This window comes from Salmo trutta, chromosome 31 (assembly GCF_901001165.1).
Source record: "Salmo trutta chromosome 31, fSalTru1.1, whole genome shotgun sequence".
Classification (NCBI taxonomy): Eukaryota; Metazoa; Chordata; class Actinopteri; order Salmoniformes; family Salmonidae; genus Salmo; species Salmo trutta.
Genome location: NC_042987.1, coordinates 44,747,949 through 44,771,165, shown reverse-complemented (window position 1 = coordinate 44,771,165; position 23,217 = coordinate 44,747,949). Strand labels below are relative to the sequence as shown.

Genomic DNA, 23,217 nt, shown 5'->3' with positions numbered 1-23,217 from the left:
GTCCAACAGACACGTGACAAGGTTCATCCGTCTACAAGAGCAACACGTGCAAAACGACTATGCTAAACTTGCCACGGTTTTGAAAATAGAATTCAGTGGTTCTGCGACTCGCAAACACGATAGTTCATTGGCTAACAATATCAGACAAGCTCGAAATGAACACCCACAAGCCTACTATCACCGGCTTCGTTCAGCTTACTTTGGCATGCTCACTGAAACAGGAATGGAAGACCTATTACCGTTCAAACAACTTTTTCTGTCAAACATGTCTCCCAACTTCATTAACTACTTGGGCCCTGCTGCCCACGTCGGGTTGCCAATCTCGACGCTCCGAGAGCTGGCAAGCACCGCTTTTGAAGCATCAAAAGCAAGCCGGGCTAAGAGCCCGGACACCTCGACTTTCGAGCTTAGGCGGGAACCATCACTCGAATTAGAAGGGGCTGCATCAGGGACATATGCTGTAAAAGAGGACGATCAAAGGGGGTGGCTACCAAGTAACCACCACCCCGACAACCACCGCCGTAACAATAGCTACGATGAACGTCCCCAATCTAACAGGTCCCGTAGAGATCAACCTAGCCGACATGCCCCTCCGCCTAACTCTCACAAAGGGTCAGGACACAAGGGTAACAAGCGTAACAAGGGCAACAAAGTGTTCAACAATGATTTAAACGCTAACCGAAATGATATAGAAGCTCTGATAAAAGATGTACTGCATCGTAAGAAATTTGAGAAAGAGGACAAGGATAAATCCTCATGACTAGGCGTAAAATCGTTGGAAACCGAGTCCGCCGAAATTCATGCAATTCAAGAGGACTCAAACATTTCCATTACCCCCGCCCCCACTCGAATCCCTGTCCAGGTACCGCCCGTTCTAGACACAAGCCCGCAGGTTTTGTCTACAGACTTGGACACGGAGGTGGAGATGCACGAGATAAGCAGCTTTGCAACAGATGATTCCTCTACCATTCCGATAGAGGACCCACTGGGTCACGTAGGTGACTTATCTGTCTTGGAAATTGACGCAGATTACAAACCGCTCCGTTCTCCCAACCCACTCCATTTTGTTGGGGATATGACGAGAAAAACCAACTCGAAAAAGGCCATACCTTAGAACAGTCCTGGAGGACTGTGTGACCTGTCACGCTCTGATAGATTCGGGTTCAACAATTTCCCTCATATCCGAAACCTTGCTTTCACTCAAGCTACCTCGCCCCTAACCAAATGTCTCCTACTTAAACTCAACTTCGAAAGAGTTTCACTGATACACCCCGTGTATGTGACTAGCATCGAAATCGAACGAATGCTGATTGGGAGTGATTTAATTGACCGTTTGGTACCACTAATGGATTGGAAAACAAATCAAATCTGGTCACAAATACCTATGCCAACTCCGTTGACTTCGCCGCATTCTTCCAAGGCTACCTGCCATACATTGTGCAACGACGTGGGTCCGACGTCAGCATCTGACGCAAACCCTGTGAACTTGGCCATGAGCCCGCCATTTGTGGCAAAGGACAATGTGAGTTCGACTCGGAACTTAAAATACGACCAAGACAAACGTGTGGTTGCTTACGTGAGCAAAACACTCAACCCCGCCGAACACAAATACTCAGACTGCGAAAAAGCGCTGCTGTCGACAGTCTGGGCGATCAAACACTTCACCAGTTATGTCGGCGGACAAAAGGTGATCATAGAAACATGTCACCAGCCTGTGACTTTTCTGAAAAGCCAACGAATCCGTGAGGGTGCTGTACACAACAGCAGGATAGCGGCTTGGCTCATGACGCTGCAGAGCCATGATGTAGTAATCAACTACGCAAAAGCAAAGAACCTGCCTTTGGGCAGTGCTTTGGCGGTGTGTCAACACTGTGGTGACGATGAAACCGACTCCGGACCAACCCCGCATGACATCGCTCCGCCATTGCCTTCGAACCATCACTATTTCGAAGAGAACGTGTGTCTCGACATCCCGATGGCATTTGTAGATGGCTGTTCTTACCGCCATCTAGACCACTTGCAAGCTGGGGTGGGATTGGTATGGCACAACGACATTCCGTGCAAACCACTTCAATTTCAGCTTGGCAACAAGACCAGCCAGTTTGCAGAAGTGGCTGGCGTGCTGATCACCCTGCAAACAGCGGTGAAACACGGATTGGCAGAACTGGCGATCTGCACCGACTCTAACTACGCGAGACTCACCTTCTTATGCCACTTGCCGTTTTGGAAACAAAAGCACATGACTACTTCAAGTGGTAAAGAGGTGAAAAACAAAGAGCTCATTCTAGCTTGTGATGATCTCATCACCAAACACGACATACAGGTGTATTGGAAGAAAGTCAAGGGACACTCCAAATCACCTGGTCGTGACAAACTTGGCAACGACCATGCTGACAGCATGGCGAAATCTGGTGCAATTCACGGCACCCCTTGGGTGTTTGCTGCTCGAGACGAAAAACCCACTGAGGAAGCTATGGTGTCTGCGGTAACGCGTAGCCATGTAGCACCACGGAAAACGTCGTCGCACAAACATAATGTGTTGCTAACGCATTCATTCATGAATGGCGACCTGGTAGCAATGCAACACCAAGATGAGTCCCTCGCCACTTTGATGGCATTCCTGTCGGATCCTGTCAACCACCCAGTGTCCGAACTGGCTTTGGCAGGTTCACACGACTTGCGTTCGCTGTACGCAACTAAACAGCACCTCACACTTGTAGATGACCTATTGGTGTATGTTTCAGAAACCGACACCGCTCGAAGATGGGTGGTTCCTAAAACACAGAGGGGGATAATGATAGCTCATGCCCACGACGAGCCATGTGGAGGCCATAGGGGGGTCAAGGCTACATGTGAAACATTGCGACAGGTGGCCCACTGGCCTCACATGGAACAAGACGTGGCACGATATGTGAGGGGGTGTCTAGTTTGCTGCCAGTTTCAACCCACCAAGCCACTTCACAGAGCACCCCTGCAACGCAAGGGTGTGTCTTACCCCTGGAGCTCGATCCAGATCGACTGGGTCGGCCCAGTTACCAGGTCTGCCAGAGGCAACAAGTACCTCCTCACAGTGACTTGCGCATTCACAAAGTGGGTGGAGTGCCTGCCGGCGACCAATGACACAGCGGAAACCACTGCCGTTCTTTTGCTAAACCACGTTTTCAGTCGTTTCGGCCTGCCAGGAGAAACCGTGGACAGCGACAGAGGAACCCACTTTTCGGCAGCTGTAATGACCGAACTGTGGAAGCTCCTGGGAGTCAAAGCTAAACTCCACATCGCGTACCACCCTAGGAGCTCGGGGGGGGGGTAGAAAGGAGCAACCAATCAATTGTCAGAATCTTGAGGAAATATGTGGCAGCCAACCACAAAGATTGGGACCTCAAACTCCCATTGGTACTGATGGCAATCAGAGCCACACGCAACAGGTCTACGGGAATGACACCCTTTGAGATGATGACGGGCCGGCAAATGACCCTTCCACTGCATCTCCTGTACCAACCGGGAGATGTCGCCGCAGCCACCGCCTACACGGCTCATCAATACGTGACCGACTTGCGGAACCATCTCCAGACTACCTTTGCGTACGCTCAAGGACAATTGGAAAGAGGTGCAGAAGCTGACAAGACCTATTAAGACAAAAAAGCCTCACACCAGGTGTTCGAGGTCGGAGATAAGGTGTGGTACTACATATACACCAAACCCGCGGGCGTCGCAACAAAGTTCCTGCCCCACTGGACGGGGCCACACGAGATTGTGGTGAAGCTATCACCTGTAGCTTACCAGATCAAAATCAGCAAAGGTCGACAAAACGCCACATTAAAGTGGGTCCACCGGAACCAAATCAAGTTGTACACTCCCCCCATGGGAATAGAAGGGGTGCTAGCCAGCACCGAATAGATAAAAACCCTAGCAAAAACCCAGATGTACTAAGAAAATTCTTAAGTACCCTCAGCTGATCCCTTCCAGGAGACCAGTACGTTGCACCTAATATCTTTTATTCTCTTCCCAGCTACCAGATATACATCTGTTGTCACTAGTGATATCGTCCTGCGCTGTACTGATTAAAAATAAGAAAAACAGAAAAATAGTTGTCAAAACAATTTTTGTTTACGAATACAAATAACTGAAATAATCCAACAATCTCTGATTATGCGTTTCTGTAGGATGGAGTTCCTTTGGATGATCCTGACACTCTGCGCCCTGGTCAAAACCAACCCAGCAGACGTAATCACGACCGGACCCCCTACGGGAATCGTTCTCCGCGACGATCCAGGACTCCTCATAACTAACTGCAGAGTACACACGCAGAGGGTATATGTCCGCCTAGATGCAGAGAATGTGTACCGCCAACACATTCCACCTGCGGCGCATTTGAGTTGGGCCGGGGCTGACTGGACCAGCCAGGCAATTAAGCACGCCCAGCTAGACACTGCCCATATGTTGGCCCAACTCCAAAAGTTCACAGTAACCCAGTCAGAACTAGCTGAGCCCAGGCGAGAAAGACGATTCGTCGGGGCGCTACTATCGATAGGGGCAGCCGTAGGGTCACTATTTGCCCTAGGTACCACTGCCGTCAACGCAGTCAGTCTAGCCACAGTCAAGAGGAATGTTAGGGAGATTACTGAAGAGATGCCACTTATCCAGCAGCAGATGAAGGCACAGGCCCTTATGTTGCAACATGTGGGAAAGTCTCTCCAGGACACTATTCTGGTGGTCAACACACACGCTACTCTCCTGAACAAAACTATCCTGTCTGTAGGAAAGCTAGCAGAGGTCATGAACCATGACTATGCCCATGTCCAATTGGTTCGATTGTTACTGGAGGATTTTCTCCGTGAAGTTAGCTCTTCTATGGACCACTTGGCCATGAATAGAATCCCCTAATATCTAGTGCCCCTCTCAATGGTGCACGACATATTGACCTCAGCTACTTCAACCACACTAAGGCCGTTACAATCACATTTGGCCTATAGTCTGGGGTCGGCCATCCCAATACACGTTGATGTTGATCGTAATGAAGTGGGTTTTCTACTGACGCTGCCGGTGGTTGAACTGGAGAATATCTATAGATTGAAAACGGTTCTCAATGTAGGATTTTGGCGCGACAGTACCCACGTAAAGATTGCCACGCCCCCAGTTGTAGCTTACCAGGAAAACAACCCAGATTTCTATCTCACCCCTAACCTGCTAATGTGTACTCTAACCAAAGATGTCCACTACCTTTGTCCTAGCAAACCATTTGTCAGGGATAACACTGAGCGTCTTTGTGGTATTAAAGCTATCACCAGCGAAGAACGCTGTAGAGCCAAACTAACAGCCAGGGATGGGGCCACCACCACACAAGTGGAGGTGGTAGGGAACCGATGGTTGGTCAACACACCGTTCGCGTCCGCCACTATGACTTACGAACGCCATGACTCCATCACCCAATTGAACCTCCCCAACCAGACTGTTTTTGTTACGGTACCAGAGGGGGCGATTATTCACGTAGACGACCTCGCTCTATACCACCTTCCCGGCGACCGGATAGACACAGAGATTGAAATGCCGGACGCTTTTGCTAAACGTTCCCTTGAGTTACCACAAGCCATTCAATACTAAATCCAGTACGAGGGACCCATGACTGTCGATCTTAGCGTACTGGATGAGGCACTGTTAGTCGACCCGACTGACTACAGACCAAAAGATTGGTCTGTCGGCCGCTCTTGGACGGTGCCGGACAGTATCCTGACTGTTACCATGATCCTTGGTCTCATTTCCCTTGGCGTGTGCACCTACTACGTACACAGGCGCACACGTGCAATGGAAGACCTAATGAGGTCTTATACTAGGATCACCCGTGGGACGGAAGCGATCCCGATTTTTGGAAAGGTGGCAATGGATCCGGAAACCCTCTTACAGGGCCCAGTCCCAGCCTCCTCTCCCGAACTCGCTAGGTCAGCCCAGTAATGTCCCTAATGTAAGCTTTGGCCTTCAGGGGCCAAGTTTTTCCAAGTGCCTTAACTACCCACCTGCAAGTAGGATCAACCTAGACATGACATTAGAGACAATGCCATGATAGAGCTATTTAGCCAAGGCCTTGGACATATATAGAACATAGTCCATATTAGATGATTAAGGTGTGGTAGACATATTTTGTATACTTTTATGTTTTATTCCAATTTTTCGTTTCATTACCTTTGACACTTAGGAAGCCTTAGAGCCAAGACACCGCTCGTTTGGGGAGGAAATGTAATGATGTATTGCCTGAGTGTTGTGCGTTATTAACGTCTGCCAAGTTACTGCCTAGGTCCACTAACCAGGATAACCGGACGACGGGCCGGAACACAGAGCCACTGCCAGACCTCCTTGATCCATTCTGGTGGTGATCCACAGCTTGCGGAAAGCCTACCAGGGGGAACCACTAAAGGGGGGGGGCTGCTCTGATGATCCACAGACCAGGACATCCGATGGTCATTCTTATGGTGGGTTGCAACATGCAGAATCATTCCAAGTTGAACCTACCAGAGGGGGACTGTCATGACTGTCCTGATCAGGTCAGGGTACAGGAGACCACCACCCTACAGATTATCTCCCAAACCCCCAACAGAGGAGGAGAGATCTAGGGGTCTGAAGATGTGGGGGTTTTATGACACCTCATGCCCATAATAAACTTAGGCCACAGAGAAATTCCTTTGTCCTAACAATGGAGAACTGGCCTCAGAACATTAAACATGCAATAAAGGGACTTTGGAACAATGGTTTCCGTTAGCCACAATGGTGGTTATGACGAAAACTGGAATATTAAAATGTATGTAACTTTTGTATTTGTTTTTAAAGGTTAAGAGATGACGTTATTATGAAAACATTGTACCTTTAAGAGTTTTCCCAGTATATGCCTGATGTTTATACATTGTACGCTGTTTGGAAAATATCCAAATCAAACAGAATGTTTTGGTAAAGATGAAATGTGAAGTTAGTGTCTAAAATCGGATTTTTAGCCAAATCTAAGCCTTGCCCCCTTTACTTGGTCCGCCCAGAGAATTGCCCTAAAGGCGGTTACACCCACTTCTGACCCGAGGGTATAAGACAGGAGAGTGAAGAATTAACATAGGAGACTATTGACCCCAAGCTGCAGCTAAGGTCTAACAAAGTCGACGAACCCCAAAACGAAACACAAGGTTGAAGACAAAGAAATATTTTTCTACACGAGCTACGGACGAGTAGCTGTGTCTAAGCGGGTGAATTCAAGCCGAACCACCCAGCCTCCACTCTCCATTGAATCGTGGTATCGACACCATTCGAGCCGAAGCTGTGAGCTCTGAGCTACAGAGCTGTCTGTCCTCAGAAGACCCCTTTCCGATCAAGGGTGAGGATCAGACCACTTAGCCAAGAAGGACACTGACATCGTGAGGACAACCAGAGAGTTGCGCCGGAGAACTGCGTCATTTAGAAGCCTAAACGACCACGCGGAGCTTCCCACCTGAGAACTCCAACACGTAATTACATCATTATATTCTGACCCATAAGAGCGGCAGTTCGGGGCAAGGCTAATTTTAAATAAGCATGGCTGACAAATGAACCCAAATGTATATTTCTCTCGTGTACTTCCTTTATTTCTCTCTCTTTAAAATCCCCATTTTGGGTAACAAGCGCCATAGTGTGTTGGCCCGTTATACTAAGTCCTAATCAATAGCTAGACTGTGTTTTGTGTATGTGCATTTTTATCATCATTTTAGCTTGCTAGTAAATAAATAATCAACTAAGATTGGTGTGGTAAATTCAGTGGTAAAGCCCGGGTCCGTGCAGATTCCCGGATTATACGACGTTCAGATTATGAGACTGTAGAGGAAATTGATTAATTTAGCGACTGTTGTAATCGATATTCTGATATCCTTTGAGTTAATTTGGGAAATAGAAACTCAATCAAAACAATGTTCCCATGGTGCCCCAGGTTAATGAGTTAATAATTGCTTGATTCATTGCTTAATTCATTTAATCACGTAATTATAAACCGTTAATCATTCGATGAGCAACAGTCGTCACATTAACTAATACAACGTCACGACAATAGGAACATTAGCCTGCTGGCCTTACTGGGTGGATAGGAACATTAGCCTGCTGGCCTTACTGGGTGGATAGGAACATTAGCCTGCTGGCCTTACTGGGTCTATAGGAACATTAGCCTGCTGGCCTTACTGGGTGGATAGGAACATTAGCCTGCTGGCCTTACTGGGTCTATAGGAACATTAGCCTGCTGGCCTTACTGGGTCTATAGGAACATTAGCCTGCTGGCCTTACTGAGTGGATAGGAACATTAGCCTGCTGGCCTTGCTGGGTCTATAGGAACATTAGCCTACTGGCCTTACTGGGTGGATAGGAACATTAGCCTGCTGGCCTTACTGAGTGGATAGGAACATTAGCCTGCTGGCCTTACTGGGTGGATAGGAACATTAGCCTGCTGGCCTTACTGGGTGGATAGGAACATTAGCCTGCTGGCCTTACTGGGTGGATAGGAACATTAGCCTGCTGGCCTTACTGGGTGGATAGGAACATTAGCCTGCTGGCCTTACTGGGTGGATAGGAACATTAGCCTGCTGGCCTTACTGGGTGGATAGGAACATTAGCCTGCTGGCCTTACTGGGTCGATAGGAACATTAGCCTGCTGGCCTTACTGGGTGGATAGGAACATTAGCCTGCTGGCCTTACTGGGTGGATAGGAACATTAGCCTGCTGGCCTTACTGGTGGATAGGAACATTAGCCTGCTGGCCTTACTGGGTGGATAGGAACATTAGCCTGCTGGCCTTACTGGGTGGATAGGAACATTAGCCTGCTGGCCTTACTGGGTCGATAGGAACATTAGCCTGCTGGCCTTACTGGGTGGATAGGAACATTAGCCTGCTGGCCTTACTGGGTGGATAGGAACATTAGCCTGCTGGCCTTACTGGGTGGATAGGAACATTAGCCTGCTGGCCTTACTGGGTGGATAGGAACATTAGCCTGTTGGCCTTACTGAGTGGATAGGAACATTAGCCTGCTGGCCTTACTGGGTGGATAGGAACATTAGCCTGTTGGCCTTACTGAGTGGATAGGAACATTAGCCTGCTGGCCTTACTGGGTGGATAGGAACATTAGCCTGCTGGCCTTACTGGGTGGATAGGAACATTAGCCTGCTGGCCTTACTGGGTGGGTAGGAACATTAGCCTGCTGGCCTTACTGGGTGGATAGGAACATTAGCCTGTTGGCCTTACTGGGTGGATAGGAACATTAGCCTGCTGGCCTTACTGGGTGGATAGGAACATTAGCCTGCTGGCCTTACTGGGTGGATAGGAACATTAGCCTGCTGGCCTTACTGGGTCTATAGGAACATTAGCCTGCTGGCCTTACTGGGTGGATAGGAACATTAGCCTGCTGGCCTTACTGGGTGGATAGGAACATTAGCCTGCTGGCCTTACTGAGTGGATAGGAACATTAGCCTGCTGGCCTTACTGGGTCTATAGGAACATTAGCCTGCTGGCCTTACTGGGTCTGTAGGAACATTAGCCTGCTGGCCTTGCTGGGTGGATAGGAACATTAGCCTGCTGGCCTTGCTGGGTGGATAGGAACATTAGCCTGTTGGCCTTACTGGGTGGATAGGAACATTAGCCTGCTGGCCTTACTGGGTCTATAGGAACATTAGCCTGCTGGCCTTACTGGGTCTATAGGAACATTAGCCTGCTGGCCTTACTGGGTGGATAGGAACATTAGCCTGCTGGCCTTACTGAGTGGATAGGAACATTAGCCTGCTGGCCTTACTGGGTGGATAGGAACATAAGCCTGCTGGCCTTACTGGGTGGATAGGAACATTAGCCTGCTGTCCTTACTGGGTAGATAGGAACATTAGCCTGCTGGCCTTACTGGGTGGATAGGAACATTAGCCTGCTGGCCTTACTGGGTGGATAGGAACATTAGCCTGCTGGCCTTACTGGGTGGATAGGAACATTAGCCTGCTGGCCTTACTGGGTCTATAGGAACATTAGCCTGCTGGCCTTACTGGGTCTGTAGGAACATTAGCCTGCTGGCCTTACTGAGTGGATAGGAACATTAGCCTGCTGGCCTTACTGGGTGGATAGGAACATTAGCCTGCTGGCCTTACTGGGTGGATAGGAACATTAGCCTGCTGGCCTTACTGGGTGGATAGGAACATTAGCCTGCTGGCCTTACTGAGTGGATAGGAACATTAGCCTGCTGGCCTTACTGGGTGGATAGGAACATTAGCCTGCTGGCCTTACTGGGTGGATAGGAACATTAGCCCGAGCTATTTAGGAGGGATATCACACCTAGCACAAATTATTGTCTAGTTCTGTTTTTCCTGCTGAGGGATGCCCTCTACCTGCGCCCAGAGGGGAGTAGTTCAAAGTCCGGGTACAGGGGGTGGCTTGGGTCTAAAATTATTTTGTGAGCCTCTCTGAGGGCCCTGACCTTAAAGATCTCATCCAGGCCTGTCTGTTTGACTCCAAGTACCTTGCTGAGGGCCCTGACCTTAAAGATCTCATCCAGGCCTGTCTGTTTGACTCCAAGTACCTTGCTGAGGGCCCTGACCTTAAAGATCTCATCCAGGCCTGTCTGTTTGACTCCAAGTACCTTGGGGAGGGCCCTGACCTTAAAGATCTCATCCAGGCCTGTCTGTTGGACTCCAAGTACCTTGGGGAGGGCCCTGACCTTAAAGATCTCCTCCAGACCTGTCTGTTGGACTCCAAGTACCTTGGGGAGGGCCCTGACCTTAAAGATCTCATCCAGGCCTGTCTGTCTGACTCCAAGTACCTTGCTGAGGGCCCTGACCTTAAAGATCTCCTCCAGGCCTGTCTGTTTGACTCCAAGTACCTTGCTTGCTGTGGTGATTATCCTTCTCAGCATATTTCTCTGGCTGACAGTGGCATTGCCAAACCAACAAACAATACAAAAAGTTAAAATACTCTCAATAAAAGTTTTTATAAGAGTCAGTGTAGTACAGTCTACATTCAAAGATCCCAGCTTTTTGACAAAGTACAGTCTCTGTTGGCTCTTTTTGTAGATCGGGTCTGTGCATTTACTACACTGAAGCTTATTGTCCAAGAGGACACACAGATATCTCTATTCCTCTACAATCTCTATGTTCTGACCTCTGATAGATGGTGCAGAGGAAGGTGTTGTATTATCGGGCCCAGGCCTTATTGTCCAAGAGGACACACAGATATCTCTATTCCTCTACAATCTCTATGTTCTGACCTCTGATAGATGGTGCAGAGGAAGGTGTTGTATTATCGGGCCCAGGTCTTATTGTCCAAGAGGACACACAGATATCTCTATTCCTCTACAATCTCTATGTTCTGACCTCTGATAGATGGTGCAGAGGAAGGTGTTGTATTATCGGGCCCAGGCCTTATTGTTCAAGAGGACACACAGATATCTCTATTCCTCTACAATCTCTATGTTCTGACCTCTGATAGATGTTGCAGAGGTAGGTGTTGTACGCTTCCTGAAGTCTATGCACTTCTCTTTGGTCTTGTTGGTATTGAGGACCAAGTGTGATTCCTCACAACACTCTACAAAGCCATCTAGGACCGGGCCATGATGTTCCTTGTCATCATGCAACAGGCTGATCAAGGCAGTGTCATCAGCGAAGTTAACGAGGTGTCTGTCAGGATGGAAACTAGCACAACTATTAGTGTACAAGATGTACAGGAGTGGAGACAAAACACATCCCTGAGGAGAGCCTGTGTTGGTGGTGGAGTGGGGACAAAACACATCCCTGAGGAGGGCCTGTGTTGGTGTTGGAGTGGGGACAAAACACATCCCTGAGGAGAGCCTGTGTTGGTGTTGGAGTGGGGACAAAACACATCCCTGAGAAGAGCCTGTGTTGGAGGTGGAGTGGGGACAAAACACATCCCTGAGGAGAGCCTGTGTTGGTGGTGGAGTGGGGACAAAACACATCCCTGAGGAGAGCCTGTGTTGGTGGTGGAGTGGGGACAAAACACATCCCTGAGGAGAGCCTGTGTTGGTGGTGGAGTGGGGACAAAACACATCCCTGAGGAGAGCCTGTGTTGGTGGTGGAGTGGGGACAAAACACATCCCTGAGGAGAGCCTGTGTTGGTGGTGGAGTGGGGACAAAACACATCCCTGAGGAGAGCCTGTGTTGGAGGTGGAGTGGGGACAAAACACATCCCTGAGGAGAGCCTGTGTTGGTGGTGGAGTGGGGACAAAACACATCCCTGAGGAGAGCCTGTGTTGGTAAACACCTACCAGGGTGTTTACAAACACTACAGGAACAAGATCATCCACATGTATCGATCACATTTTTACTAATACTGTAGAATTTGCTCTAAAGCTGTATCCGTACCCATTGGATGCAGTGATCAAAATATAGTGGCTATATTCAGGAAAGCCAAAGTTCCAATAGCTGGGACTAAAATAGTGTATAAGAGATCATACAAACGATTTTCCTCTGACTATTGTGTGGATTATTTAAAAAAACATGATGTGATTAATGAAGAGATCCAGACGCTGCACTTGATGAATTTATGAAATTGCTTCTTCCAATTATTGATAAAGAGGCACCTGTTAAGAAACTGACTGTTAGAACTGTTAAGGCTCCATGGATTGATGAGGAATTGAAAAACTTTATGGTTGAAAGAGATGGAGCAAAAGGAGTGGCTAATAAGTCTGGCTGCATATCTGACTGGCTGATTTGCTGCATATTGAGAAATTATGTGACCAAACTAAACAAAAATAAGAAAAAACGGTATTATGAAGCCAAGATCAATGATGTAGAGAACACTGGCAAATAAACTTTTGAGTACTTTAATTTGAAATGATGGTCAGAAAGACAAATTCAGCTCCATCTTTCATCAAATCAGATGGCTTATTCATCACAAAACCATTTGATGTTGGCAATTATTTTAATAATTACTTCATTGGAAAAGTGGGCAAACTTAGGCAGGAAATGCCAACAACGAACAGTGAGCTATTGTAGTCATGCATAAGAAAACAAAAAATGAAAGAAAAGCAGTGCAAGTTTGAATTTTGTGAAGTTAGTGTGGAAGAGGTGGGAAAAGTGTTATTGATCAATAATGACAAGCCTCCTGGCACTGACAACTTAGATGGAAAGCTACTGAGGATGGTAGCTGACTCTATTGCCACTCCTATCTGTCATATCTTTAATCTGAGCCTAGAGGAAAGTCTTTGTCCTCAGGTCTGGAGGGAAGCCAAAGTAAGTCCACTACCCAAGAGTGGTAAAGTGGCCTTTACTGGTTCTAACAGCAGACCTATCATCTTGCTGCCAGCTCTTAGCAAACTGCTGGAAAAAATTGTTTTTGACCAAGTACAATGCTATTTCTCTGTAAACAACTTAACAACAGACTTTCAGCATGTTTATAGAGAATGGCACTCAACATGTACTGCACTGATGATTGATAATGGTTGATAATAAGCAGATTGTGGGAGTTGTACTGCTAGATTTCAGTGCAGCTTTTGATATTATTGACCATAACCTGTTGTTGAGAAAACATATGTTATGGCTTTTCAAGCGCTGCCGTATTGTAGATTCAGAGCTATCTCTCTAATATAACTCAAAGGGTTTTCTTTAATGGAAGTTTCTATAGTGCTGTTTTTTATATTTCAGTAGTTATGTCCTTGAGCTGTTCTTGTCTATTAATGTTCTGTATTATGCCATGTTTCATGTTTTGCGTGGACCCCAGGAAGAGTAGCTCCTGCTTTCACAGCAGCTAATGGGGATCCTAATTCAATACCAAATACCAAATATACACACTCACTCACACATAGTAAACTGTCACTGCCACACAAATCCCTCACACATTCAAACACTACATACACACACACACACTTTTCCACTCATCATTTGCTGCTGCTGCTCTGTTCTTTATTTTACTCTTATTATTATTATCAAATCAAATCAAATTTTATTGGTCACATACATGTGATGAGCAGATGTTATTGCGGGTGTAGCGAAATGCTTGTGTTTCTAGCTCCGACAGCGCAGTAATATCTAACAAGTAATATATAACAAATTACACAACATATACCAAATACACACACATCTAAGTAGGAATGAATTAAGACTATATACATATGGACACGCCATGTCAAAGTGGAACGGACTAAGATCCACTAGAATAGTTTAGAAAACAGTATATACATATGAGATGAGTAATGCAAGATATGTAAACATGATTAAGTGACTAAGATACCGTAGAATAGTATAGAATACAGTATATACATATGAGATGAGTAATGCAAGATATGTAAACATGATTAAGTGACTAAGATACGTAGAATAGTATAGAATACAGTATATACATATGAGATGAGGAATGCCAGATATGTAAACATGATTAAATAAAGTAAAAAAAACAATCATCTATCACTCCAGTATTAATGCTAAATTGTAATTATTTTGCCTCTAGGGCCTATTTATTGCCTACCTCCCTACTCTTCTACATTTGCACACTCTGTACATATATTTTTATTTTGTGTTATTGACTGTACGTTTGTTTATGTGTAACTCTGTGTTGTTGTTTTTTGTCGCACTGCTTTGCTTTATCTTGGCCAGGTCGCAGTTGTAAATGAGAACTTGTTCTCAACTGGCTTAAAGGTGAAATAAAAAATAAATATAAATACTTAGGGATATGGTTGGATGATAAATTGTCTTTTAAAATGCACATTGACGAACTTTGTAAACGGCTAAAAATCAGGCTAGTCTTCCTCTACAGAAACAGGACATGTTTGTCCTCTACAAATAGAAGACAAATTGTGCAAGCTACTTTTATGTCTGTTACAGATTATGGGGATATTATCTACATGCATGCTACGGCATCCATACTTAAATCGCTGGATGCTACTTAGGTTTATTACGGGTGCTAGTTACATATCTCACCACTGTGTTTTATATCAAAATGTGGGTTGAACTTCGCTGTCCGTGAGACGAGAACAACATGCTCTCGTGTTTGTCTATAAAGCACTTCTGAATAAACTACCTTCTTATTTATCATCACTCATCAACATTATAATTATAATTCCTAAAACCAGGTCTCAAGCATGGATTACACTTGAGGCCCATGCGATTTCCACAGAGTTGGGTATGGATGCCTTTTCCTGTTACTCTCCTTGCTTATGGAATAGCCTGCAGACTAAACTTAAACTTAAGACTCTTGTCCCCCTTGCCCATTTTAAACATTTATTGGAGGATTTTATTTTTGTATTGCTTGTAACTGCTTCGGGTAATGCAAGTTCTTGTGCTGTTAGGGGAATAAATTATGTGTCAATGTAACAATCTGCTGTTATATTTTTTGTTATCTGTGATCGTTTTGTTTGTCTTGTGTAGTTTCTTTATCATTGTACCTAGTGCTTGGCCACGCAGTCACGGGTGAACAGGGAGTACAGGAGGGGGCTGAACACGCACCCTTGTGGGGCCCCAGTGTTAAGGATCAGCGGAGTGGAGGTGATGTTTCCTACCTTCACCACCTGGGGGTGACCCATCAGGAAGTCCAGGACCCAGTTGCACAGGGCGGGGTTCAGACCCAGGGCCCCAAGCTTAATGATGAGGTTGGAGGGTACTATGGTGTTGAATGCTGAGTTATAGTCGATAAACAGCATTCTTATATACTGTAGTTATTCCTCTTGTCCAGATGGGATAGGGCAGCGTGCAGAGTGATGGCGATTGAATCGTCTGTGGATCTATTGGGGTGGTAAGCAAATTTAAGTGGTTCTAGGGTGGCAGGTAAGGTAGGTAAGTAAGATATGATCATTGGCTAGTTTCTCAAAGGGTGGCAGGTAAGGTAGGCAGGTCTAGGGTCTAGGGTGGCAGGTAAGGTAGTCAGGTAAGATATGATCATTGACTAGTTTCTCAAAGCACTTCATGATGACAGAGGAGAGTACTACGGGGTGATAGTCATTAAGTTCAGTTATCTTTGCTTTCTTGGGTACAGGAACAATGGTGGCCATCTTGAAGCATGTGGGGACAGCAGACTAGGATAGGGAGAAATTGAATATGCCCGTAAACACACCAGCCAGCTGGTCTGCACCTGCTCTGAGGACGCGGCTAGGGAAGCCATCTGGGCTGGCAGCCTTGTGAGGGTTAACACTTTTAAATGTTTTACTCGGCCACGGAGAAGCAGAGCCCACAATCCTTGGTAGCGGGCCGCGTCGGAGGCACTGTGTTATCTTCAAAGCATGTGAAGAATGTGTTTAGCCTGTCCAGAAGCAAGATGTCGGTCTCGGTGACTGGATTTCCTTTTGTAGTCTGTGATTGTCTGTAGTCCCTGCCACATACATCTTGTGTCTGAGCCATTGAATTCACGGCTCAGTCACTTTATCTCTATACTGACGTTTAGCTTGTTTGGTTGCCTTGCGGAGTGAATAACTACACTGTTTATATTCTGCCATATTACCAGTCGCCTTGTGTAACGCCCTGGCCATAGAGAGGGGTTTTTTGTTCTTTATTTTGGTTAGGCCAGGGTGTTACATTGGGTGGGCGTTCTATGTTCCTTTCTCTATGTTTTTGTATTTCTTTGTTTTGGGCTGTGTGTGGCTCCCAATCAGGCACAGCTGAAGCTCGTTGTTGCTGATTGGGAGTCACATATAAGGAGCATGTTTTTCCTTTGGGTTTTGTGGGTAATTGTTTCTGTTTTGAGTATTTTCCTAACAGGACTGTTTGCTGTCGTTTTTGTTCATTTTTGTCGTGTTCTCTTGTTTTTTGAATTAAAATTCTAATGATGAACACATCCTCTGCTGCACCTTGGTCTAATTCTGACGACGGCCGTTACACCTTGCCATGGTTCTTAGGGCTAGGCATCCTGCTAACGGGACATCTTCCGGTGAAGCTGGAGGGCGTGCAATTCAAATAAATAATCATAAAAAATTATGGATATTAAACACTTAGGTACATATAAGTGTCTTATATCGGTTGAAAGCTTAATTTCTTGTTAATCTAACTGAACTGTCCGATTTACAGTAGCTATTACAGCGAAAACATGCCATGCAATTATTTGAGGACGGCGCCCCACATCAAAATATTCTTCCACTGGCACAGGTTTCATAAATTCACAAATAGCGATTAAATATTCACTTACTTTTTGAAAATCTTCCTTTGATTTGTCATCCAAAGGCTCCCAGCTGTAACATGTAGTGTCGTTTCGTTTGATAAAATCCTTCTTTATATCCCAAAAAGTCTGTTTAGTTGGCCCCATCGATTTGAGTAATCAACTCGTTCAACATGCAGAGAAAGGAATCCAAAAATCTACCCCTAAACTTTGTTTCAGCAAGTCAAAATACTTTTCTATTTATTCCCCAGATACCCTAAAATGTAATAATATTTCTTACGGAAAGAAGATGTTCAATAGGAGACCGATTTTAGCAGGAGCATCCTGTCTTCATGGTGCGCGCAATCACGGATTTTCAAGACTGTGTCCCTGTACTAAAACTGTTATTTCTTATTTGTTTTGGAAGTTACAAGCCTGAAACCTTGAACATAGATGGCTGACACCCTGTGGAAGCCATAGGAAGCCATCCAGGAAGCTAATTTTCAACATGACCTTTTACTTTCCTTTCTAAGGGGATGGTCTCTAAAAAAAACGTTTCCGGTAAGTTTTTCTTTGGATTTTCTCCTACCATAACTATTGTGTTATATTCTCCTACATTATTTTAACATTTCCACAAACTTCAAATTGTTCTTTCCAATGGTACCAATTATATGCATATCCTGGCTTCAGGGCCTGAGCAACAGGCAGTTTACTTAGTGCACGTCATTCAGGCGGAAATTGAGAAATAAGGAGCCCTAAGAAGTTTTAAATATGCGGAGGTTCGCGCTTTCAGTTTCACGCGAATGCTACCATCTAGCCATGGTTTCTGGTTAGGGTAGGTTTTAATAGTCACAGTGGGTACTACATCTCCTATACACTTCCTTATTAGCTCAGTCACCATATCCGTGTATGTGTCTAGATTATTTTCGCAAGCTACCCGGAACATATCCCAGTCTACGTGATCAAAACAATCCTGAAGCATGGATTCCGATTGGTCAGACCAGCGTTGAATAGTACGAAGCACGGGAAACTTCCTGTTTGAATTTCTGCCTATAGGACGGGAGGAGCAAGATGGAGTCGTGGTCAGATTTGCCGAACAGAGGGCGGGGGAGGACCTTGTAAGCATTCCAGAATTTTGAATAGCAATGGTCGAGAGTCTTAGTAACGCGAGTAGGACAGCCGATATGTTGATAGAATTTCGGCAGCCTAGTCCTCAGACTTGCTTTGTTAAAATCCCCAGCTACAATAAATGCAGCCTCAGGATATGTGGTTTCCAGTTTGCATGAAGTCCAGTGAAGTTCTTTGAGGGCCGTCGAGGTTTCGGCTTGAGGTAGGATGTAAATGACCGTGGCGATGACGGAGGATAATTTTCTTGGGAGATAACATGGTGATATGTATGTGAGGTATTCTAGGTCAGGTGAAGAAAATGACTTGAGCTCCTGTATGTTCCTAGAATTACACCATGAGTCATTAATCATGAAACACACACCTCTGCCCTTCTGCTTCCTGGAGAGATATTTATTCCTGTCTGCGTGATGTAATGAGAATCCTGCTGGTTATACCAACTCCGACAGAATATCCCGAGAGAGCTATGTTTCCGTGAAACAAAGTATGTTACAGGCCCCAATGTCTCTCTGGAAAGAAATCCTTGCTCTAAGCTCATCAACTCTCTTATCCAAAGACTGACCATTTGTGAGTAATATACTCGGAAGCTGTGGGTGGTGTTCGCACCTCCTAAGTCGAACCAACAGCCCGCCTCGAGTGCCTCTCCTCCGATGGTGATGTTTTGGGTCGGCCTCTGGAAAAAGTTCAATTGCTCTGGGGAGAGTGAACAAAGGCTCTGCTCCAGGGAAGTCGTATTCCTGGTCGTAATACTGGTAGCTCTGGTGAGTTATCATTGCTCTAATATCCAGTAGTTCTACCCGGCTGTATGTATTAACACAAAACCTTTCCTGAGCTGATCATGTAAAAAATTGTACATAAAAAAACAAAATACTGCAAAGTTTCCTAAGAGCTAGTCGCGATGCTGCTATCTCCATCGGCGCCATCTTCTACATAATATACATATACACAATACATTCTACATATATCCATCCTGATGCCTAGTCACTTTACCCTGCCTGCATGTACATTTCTACCTCAAATACCTTATTATTATCTATCCTGATGCCTAGTCACTTTACCCTGTCTTCATGTACATATCTACCTCAAATACCTTATTATTATCTATCCTGATACATAGTCACTTTACCCTGCCTGCATGTACATATCTACCTCAAATACCTTATTATTATCTATCCTGATGCCTAGTCACTTTACTTTGCTTTCATGTACATGTCTACCTCAAATACCTTATAAATATCTATCCGGATGCCTAGTCACTTTACCCTGCCTTCATGTACATACCAACCTCAGGTACCTCATACCTCTGCACATTGATCCCTGTATATAGCTCCACTCTTGTGTATTTTATTACTCATGTTATTTTCAATTTTATTTATTATTATTTGTTTTTAACTCTGCAATGTAGGGAAAGGTTCAGAAGCAAGCATTTCAATGTAAAGTCTACACCAGTTGAAACAAAAGTTTCAATCCTGCAAGGATCTTTGTCAGGTTATTTCTCAGTAGTGTGTGTAGGGGCCACTTACCTCTAAGCCCTTCAGTGAGGGCCCCATCAGCACCACAGGTCGCATGGTAGGAACCACGTCATAGGCTGCCACCTGCTCCCCCTACAGTAATCACAACACATTAAACAGTAAGTAACCAATCAGATACAGGAAGAGGAAACCAATGCAGCTGCAGAATTGGCCAAGTGCATCACAGAGATGAAAACGTATGAGTTTAAAACATAGTATTTTAATGAAGTACAACATTTGTTTTGCACAATGTTATATGCTGGCAATGTTTGTAAGTGAGAATGTTGTCAAGCACAGTATATATTAAAAAAATTAACTATGTTTTATATAGACATTGTTCTGAAGCCAAAAAATAAAGGTAATTCAGGAGCACCACAATGCCTACTTCACCCAATGCTCTACCAAGGGTTTCCAGCACACATATTTTACCTACTACAGTAGCTACTGTAAGTCAATCTATTGTGCTTCAAACAATGTTTAACCTGTTGGGGCTAGGGGGCAGTATTTGCACGGCCGGATAAAAAACGTACCCGATTTAAACTGGTTACTACTCTTGCCCAGAAACGAGAATATGCATATAATAGAAATAGATAGAAAACACTCTAAAGTTTCTAAAACTGTTTGAATGTTGTCTGTGAGTATAACAGAACTCATATGGCAGGCCAAAACCTGAGAAGATTCCATACAGGAAGTGCCCTGTCTGACAATTTGTTGTCCTTCTGTTGCATCTCTATCGAAAATACAGCATCTGTGCTGTAACGTGACAGTTTCTAAGGCTCCCATTGGCTCTCTAAAGCCGCCAGAAAGTGGAATGGGGTGTCTGCTGTCTCTGGGTGAAGAACAGCAGGAGAATTTGTGAGTGATCAACCTGGGGACAGTGACACTGGAGATGCGCATTTACGAGAATTCTATTTTTTTTTCTTTCAGCCTTTGAATGAATACAACGTTGCCCGGTTGGAATATTAACGCTATTTTACGAGAAAAATCTCATAAAAATTTATTTTAAACAGCGTTTGACATGCTTCGAAGTACGGTAATGGTATATTTTGACATTTTCTGTCACGAAATGCGCTCGCGCGTCACCCTTCGGATAGTGACCTGAACGCACGAACAAAACGGAGCTATTTGAATATAACTATGGATTATTTGGAACCAAAACAACATTTGTTGTTGAAGTAGAAGTCCTGGGAGTGCATTCTGACGAAGAACAGCAAAGGTAATCCAATTTTTCTAATAGTAATTCTGAGTTTAGTAAGTCCCAAACTTGGTGGGTGTCAAAATAGCTAGCCGTGATGGCCAAGCTATGTACTCAGAATATTGCAAAAAAAGTTATTTTAAAATCTGACACCGCGATTGCATAAAGGAATTCTGTATCCCATAATTCTTAAAATAATGATTATATATTTTGTGAACGTTTATCATGAGTAATTTAGTAAATTCACCGGAAGTTTTCGATGGGTATGCTAGTTCTGAACATCACATGCTAATGTAAAATGCTGGTTTTTGATATAAATATGAACTTGATTGAACAAAAAATGCATGTATTGTATAACATAATGTCCTAGGAGTGTCATCTGATGAAGATCATCAAAGGTTAGTGCTGCATTTAGCTGTGGTTTGGTTTTTGTGACATATATGCTTGCTTTGAAAATGGCTGTGTGATTATTTTTGGCAGGGTACTCTCCTGACATAATCTAATGTTTTGCTTTCACTGTAAAGCCTTTTTTGAAATCGGACAATGTGGTTAGATTAACGAGTCTTGTCTTTAAAATGGTGTAAAATAGTCATATGTTTGAGAAATTGAAGTTATAGCATTTTTGAGGTATTTGTATTTCGCGCCATGCGATTCCACTGGATGTTGACTAGGGTGGGACGCTCGCCCAGGGAGGTTAAGACGGTTACTTAGGTTTTCAAACCTTCTCAAACAGCTGCAGTGATCGGTAAGCTGCTCTGACAGCTGATGCTTAAAGTTAGTGAGGGAGACATAAGTCTCCAGCTTCAGTGATTTTTGCAATTCGTTCCAGTCATTGGCAGCAGAGAACTGGAAGGAAAAGCAGCCAAAGGAGGTGTTGGCTTTGGGGATGACCAGTGAAATATACCTGCTGGAGCGTGTGCTACGGGTGGGTGTTGCTATGGTGACCAGTGAGCTGAGACAAGGCGGGGCTTTACCTAGCAAAGACTTCTAGATTACCTTGAGCCAGTGGGTTTGGGGATGAATATGAAGCGAGGGCCAGGAAACGAGAGCATACAGGTCGCAGTAGTGGGTAGTATATGGGGCTTCGGTGACAAAACGGATGGCACTGTGATAGACTACATCCAATTTGCTGAGTAGAGTATTGGAGGCTATTTTGTAAATGACATTGCCAAAGCCAAAGATCGGTAGAATAGTCCATTTTACGAGGGTATGTTTGGCAGCATGAGTGAAGGAGGCTTTGTTGCGAAATAGGAAGCCGATTATAGATTTAATTTTGGATTGCAGATGTTTAAAATGAGACTTGAAGGAGAGCTTACAGTCTAGCCAGACACCTAGGTATTTGTAGTTGTCCACATATTCTAAGTCAGAACCGTCCAGAGTAGTGATGCTAGTCGGGCGGGCGGGTGCGGGCAGCGATCGGTTGAAAAGCATGCATTTAGTTTTACTAGTGTTTAAGAGCAGTTGGAGACCACGGAAGGAGTGTTGTATGGCATTGAAGCTCGTTTGGAGGTTTGTTAGCACAGTGTCCAAAGAAGGGCCAGATGTATACAGGATGGTGTCGTCTGCATAGAGGTGGATCAGGGAATCACCAGCAGCAAGAGCGACATCGTTGATATATACAGAGAAAAGAGTCAGCCAGAGAATTGAACACTGTGGCACCCCCATGGAGACTGCCAGAGGTCGGGACAACAGGCCCTCCGATTTGACACACTGAACTCTATTTGAGAAGAAGTTGGTGAACCAGATGAGGGAGTCATTTGAGAAACCAAGGCCGTTGAGTCTGCCGATAAGAATGCGATGATTGACAGAGTCGAAAGCCTTGGCAAGGTCGATGAAGATGGCTGCACAGTACTGTCTTTTATTGATCGCGGCTATGATATCGTTTAGTACCTTGAGTGTGGCTGAGGTGCACCCGTGACCCGCTCGGAAACCGGATTGCACAGCGGAGAAGGTACGGTAGGTTTCGAAATGGTTGGTGATCATATCATAGATATCATCCTGATCAACTTGCCCTCCAAATACACCTCTGCTGTTTTCAATCAGGATCTCGGCGATCACTGCCTCATTGCCTTCATCCGCTATGGGTCCGCGGTCAAACGATCACCCCTCATCATTGTCAAACGCTCCCTAAAACACTTCTGCAAGCAGGCCTTTCTAATCAACCTGGCAGGTAATCCTGAAAGGATATTGACCTCATCCAGTCAGTAAAGAATGCCTGTTCAATCTTTAAAAGTAATGTCCTCACCATTTTAAATAAACATGCCTCTTTCAAAAAATTTAGAACTAAGAACAGATATAGCCCTTGGTTCACTCCAGACCTGACTACTCCCGACCAGCACGAAAACGTCCTGT

General features: G+C 45.0%; 1 protein-coding gene across 1 annotated transcript in view; it reads right to left on the bottom strand.

Moving 5' to 3' along the window:
• Nucleotides 1-23,217, bottom strand: part of cacnb2b (calcium channel, voltage-dependent, beta 2b) — a 108,448-nt gene that overhangs the window by 48,294 nt on the left and 36,937 nt on the right. The window contains exon 8 of the mRNA XM_029724702.1: nt 19,683-19,747. Coding sequence (XP_029580562.1) covers nt 19,683-19,747 — 65 coding nt within the window. The remainder of the gene's footprint in view (nt 1-19,682; nt 19,748-23,217) is intronic.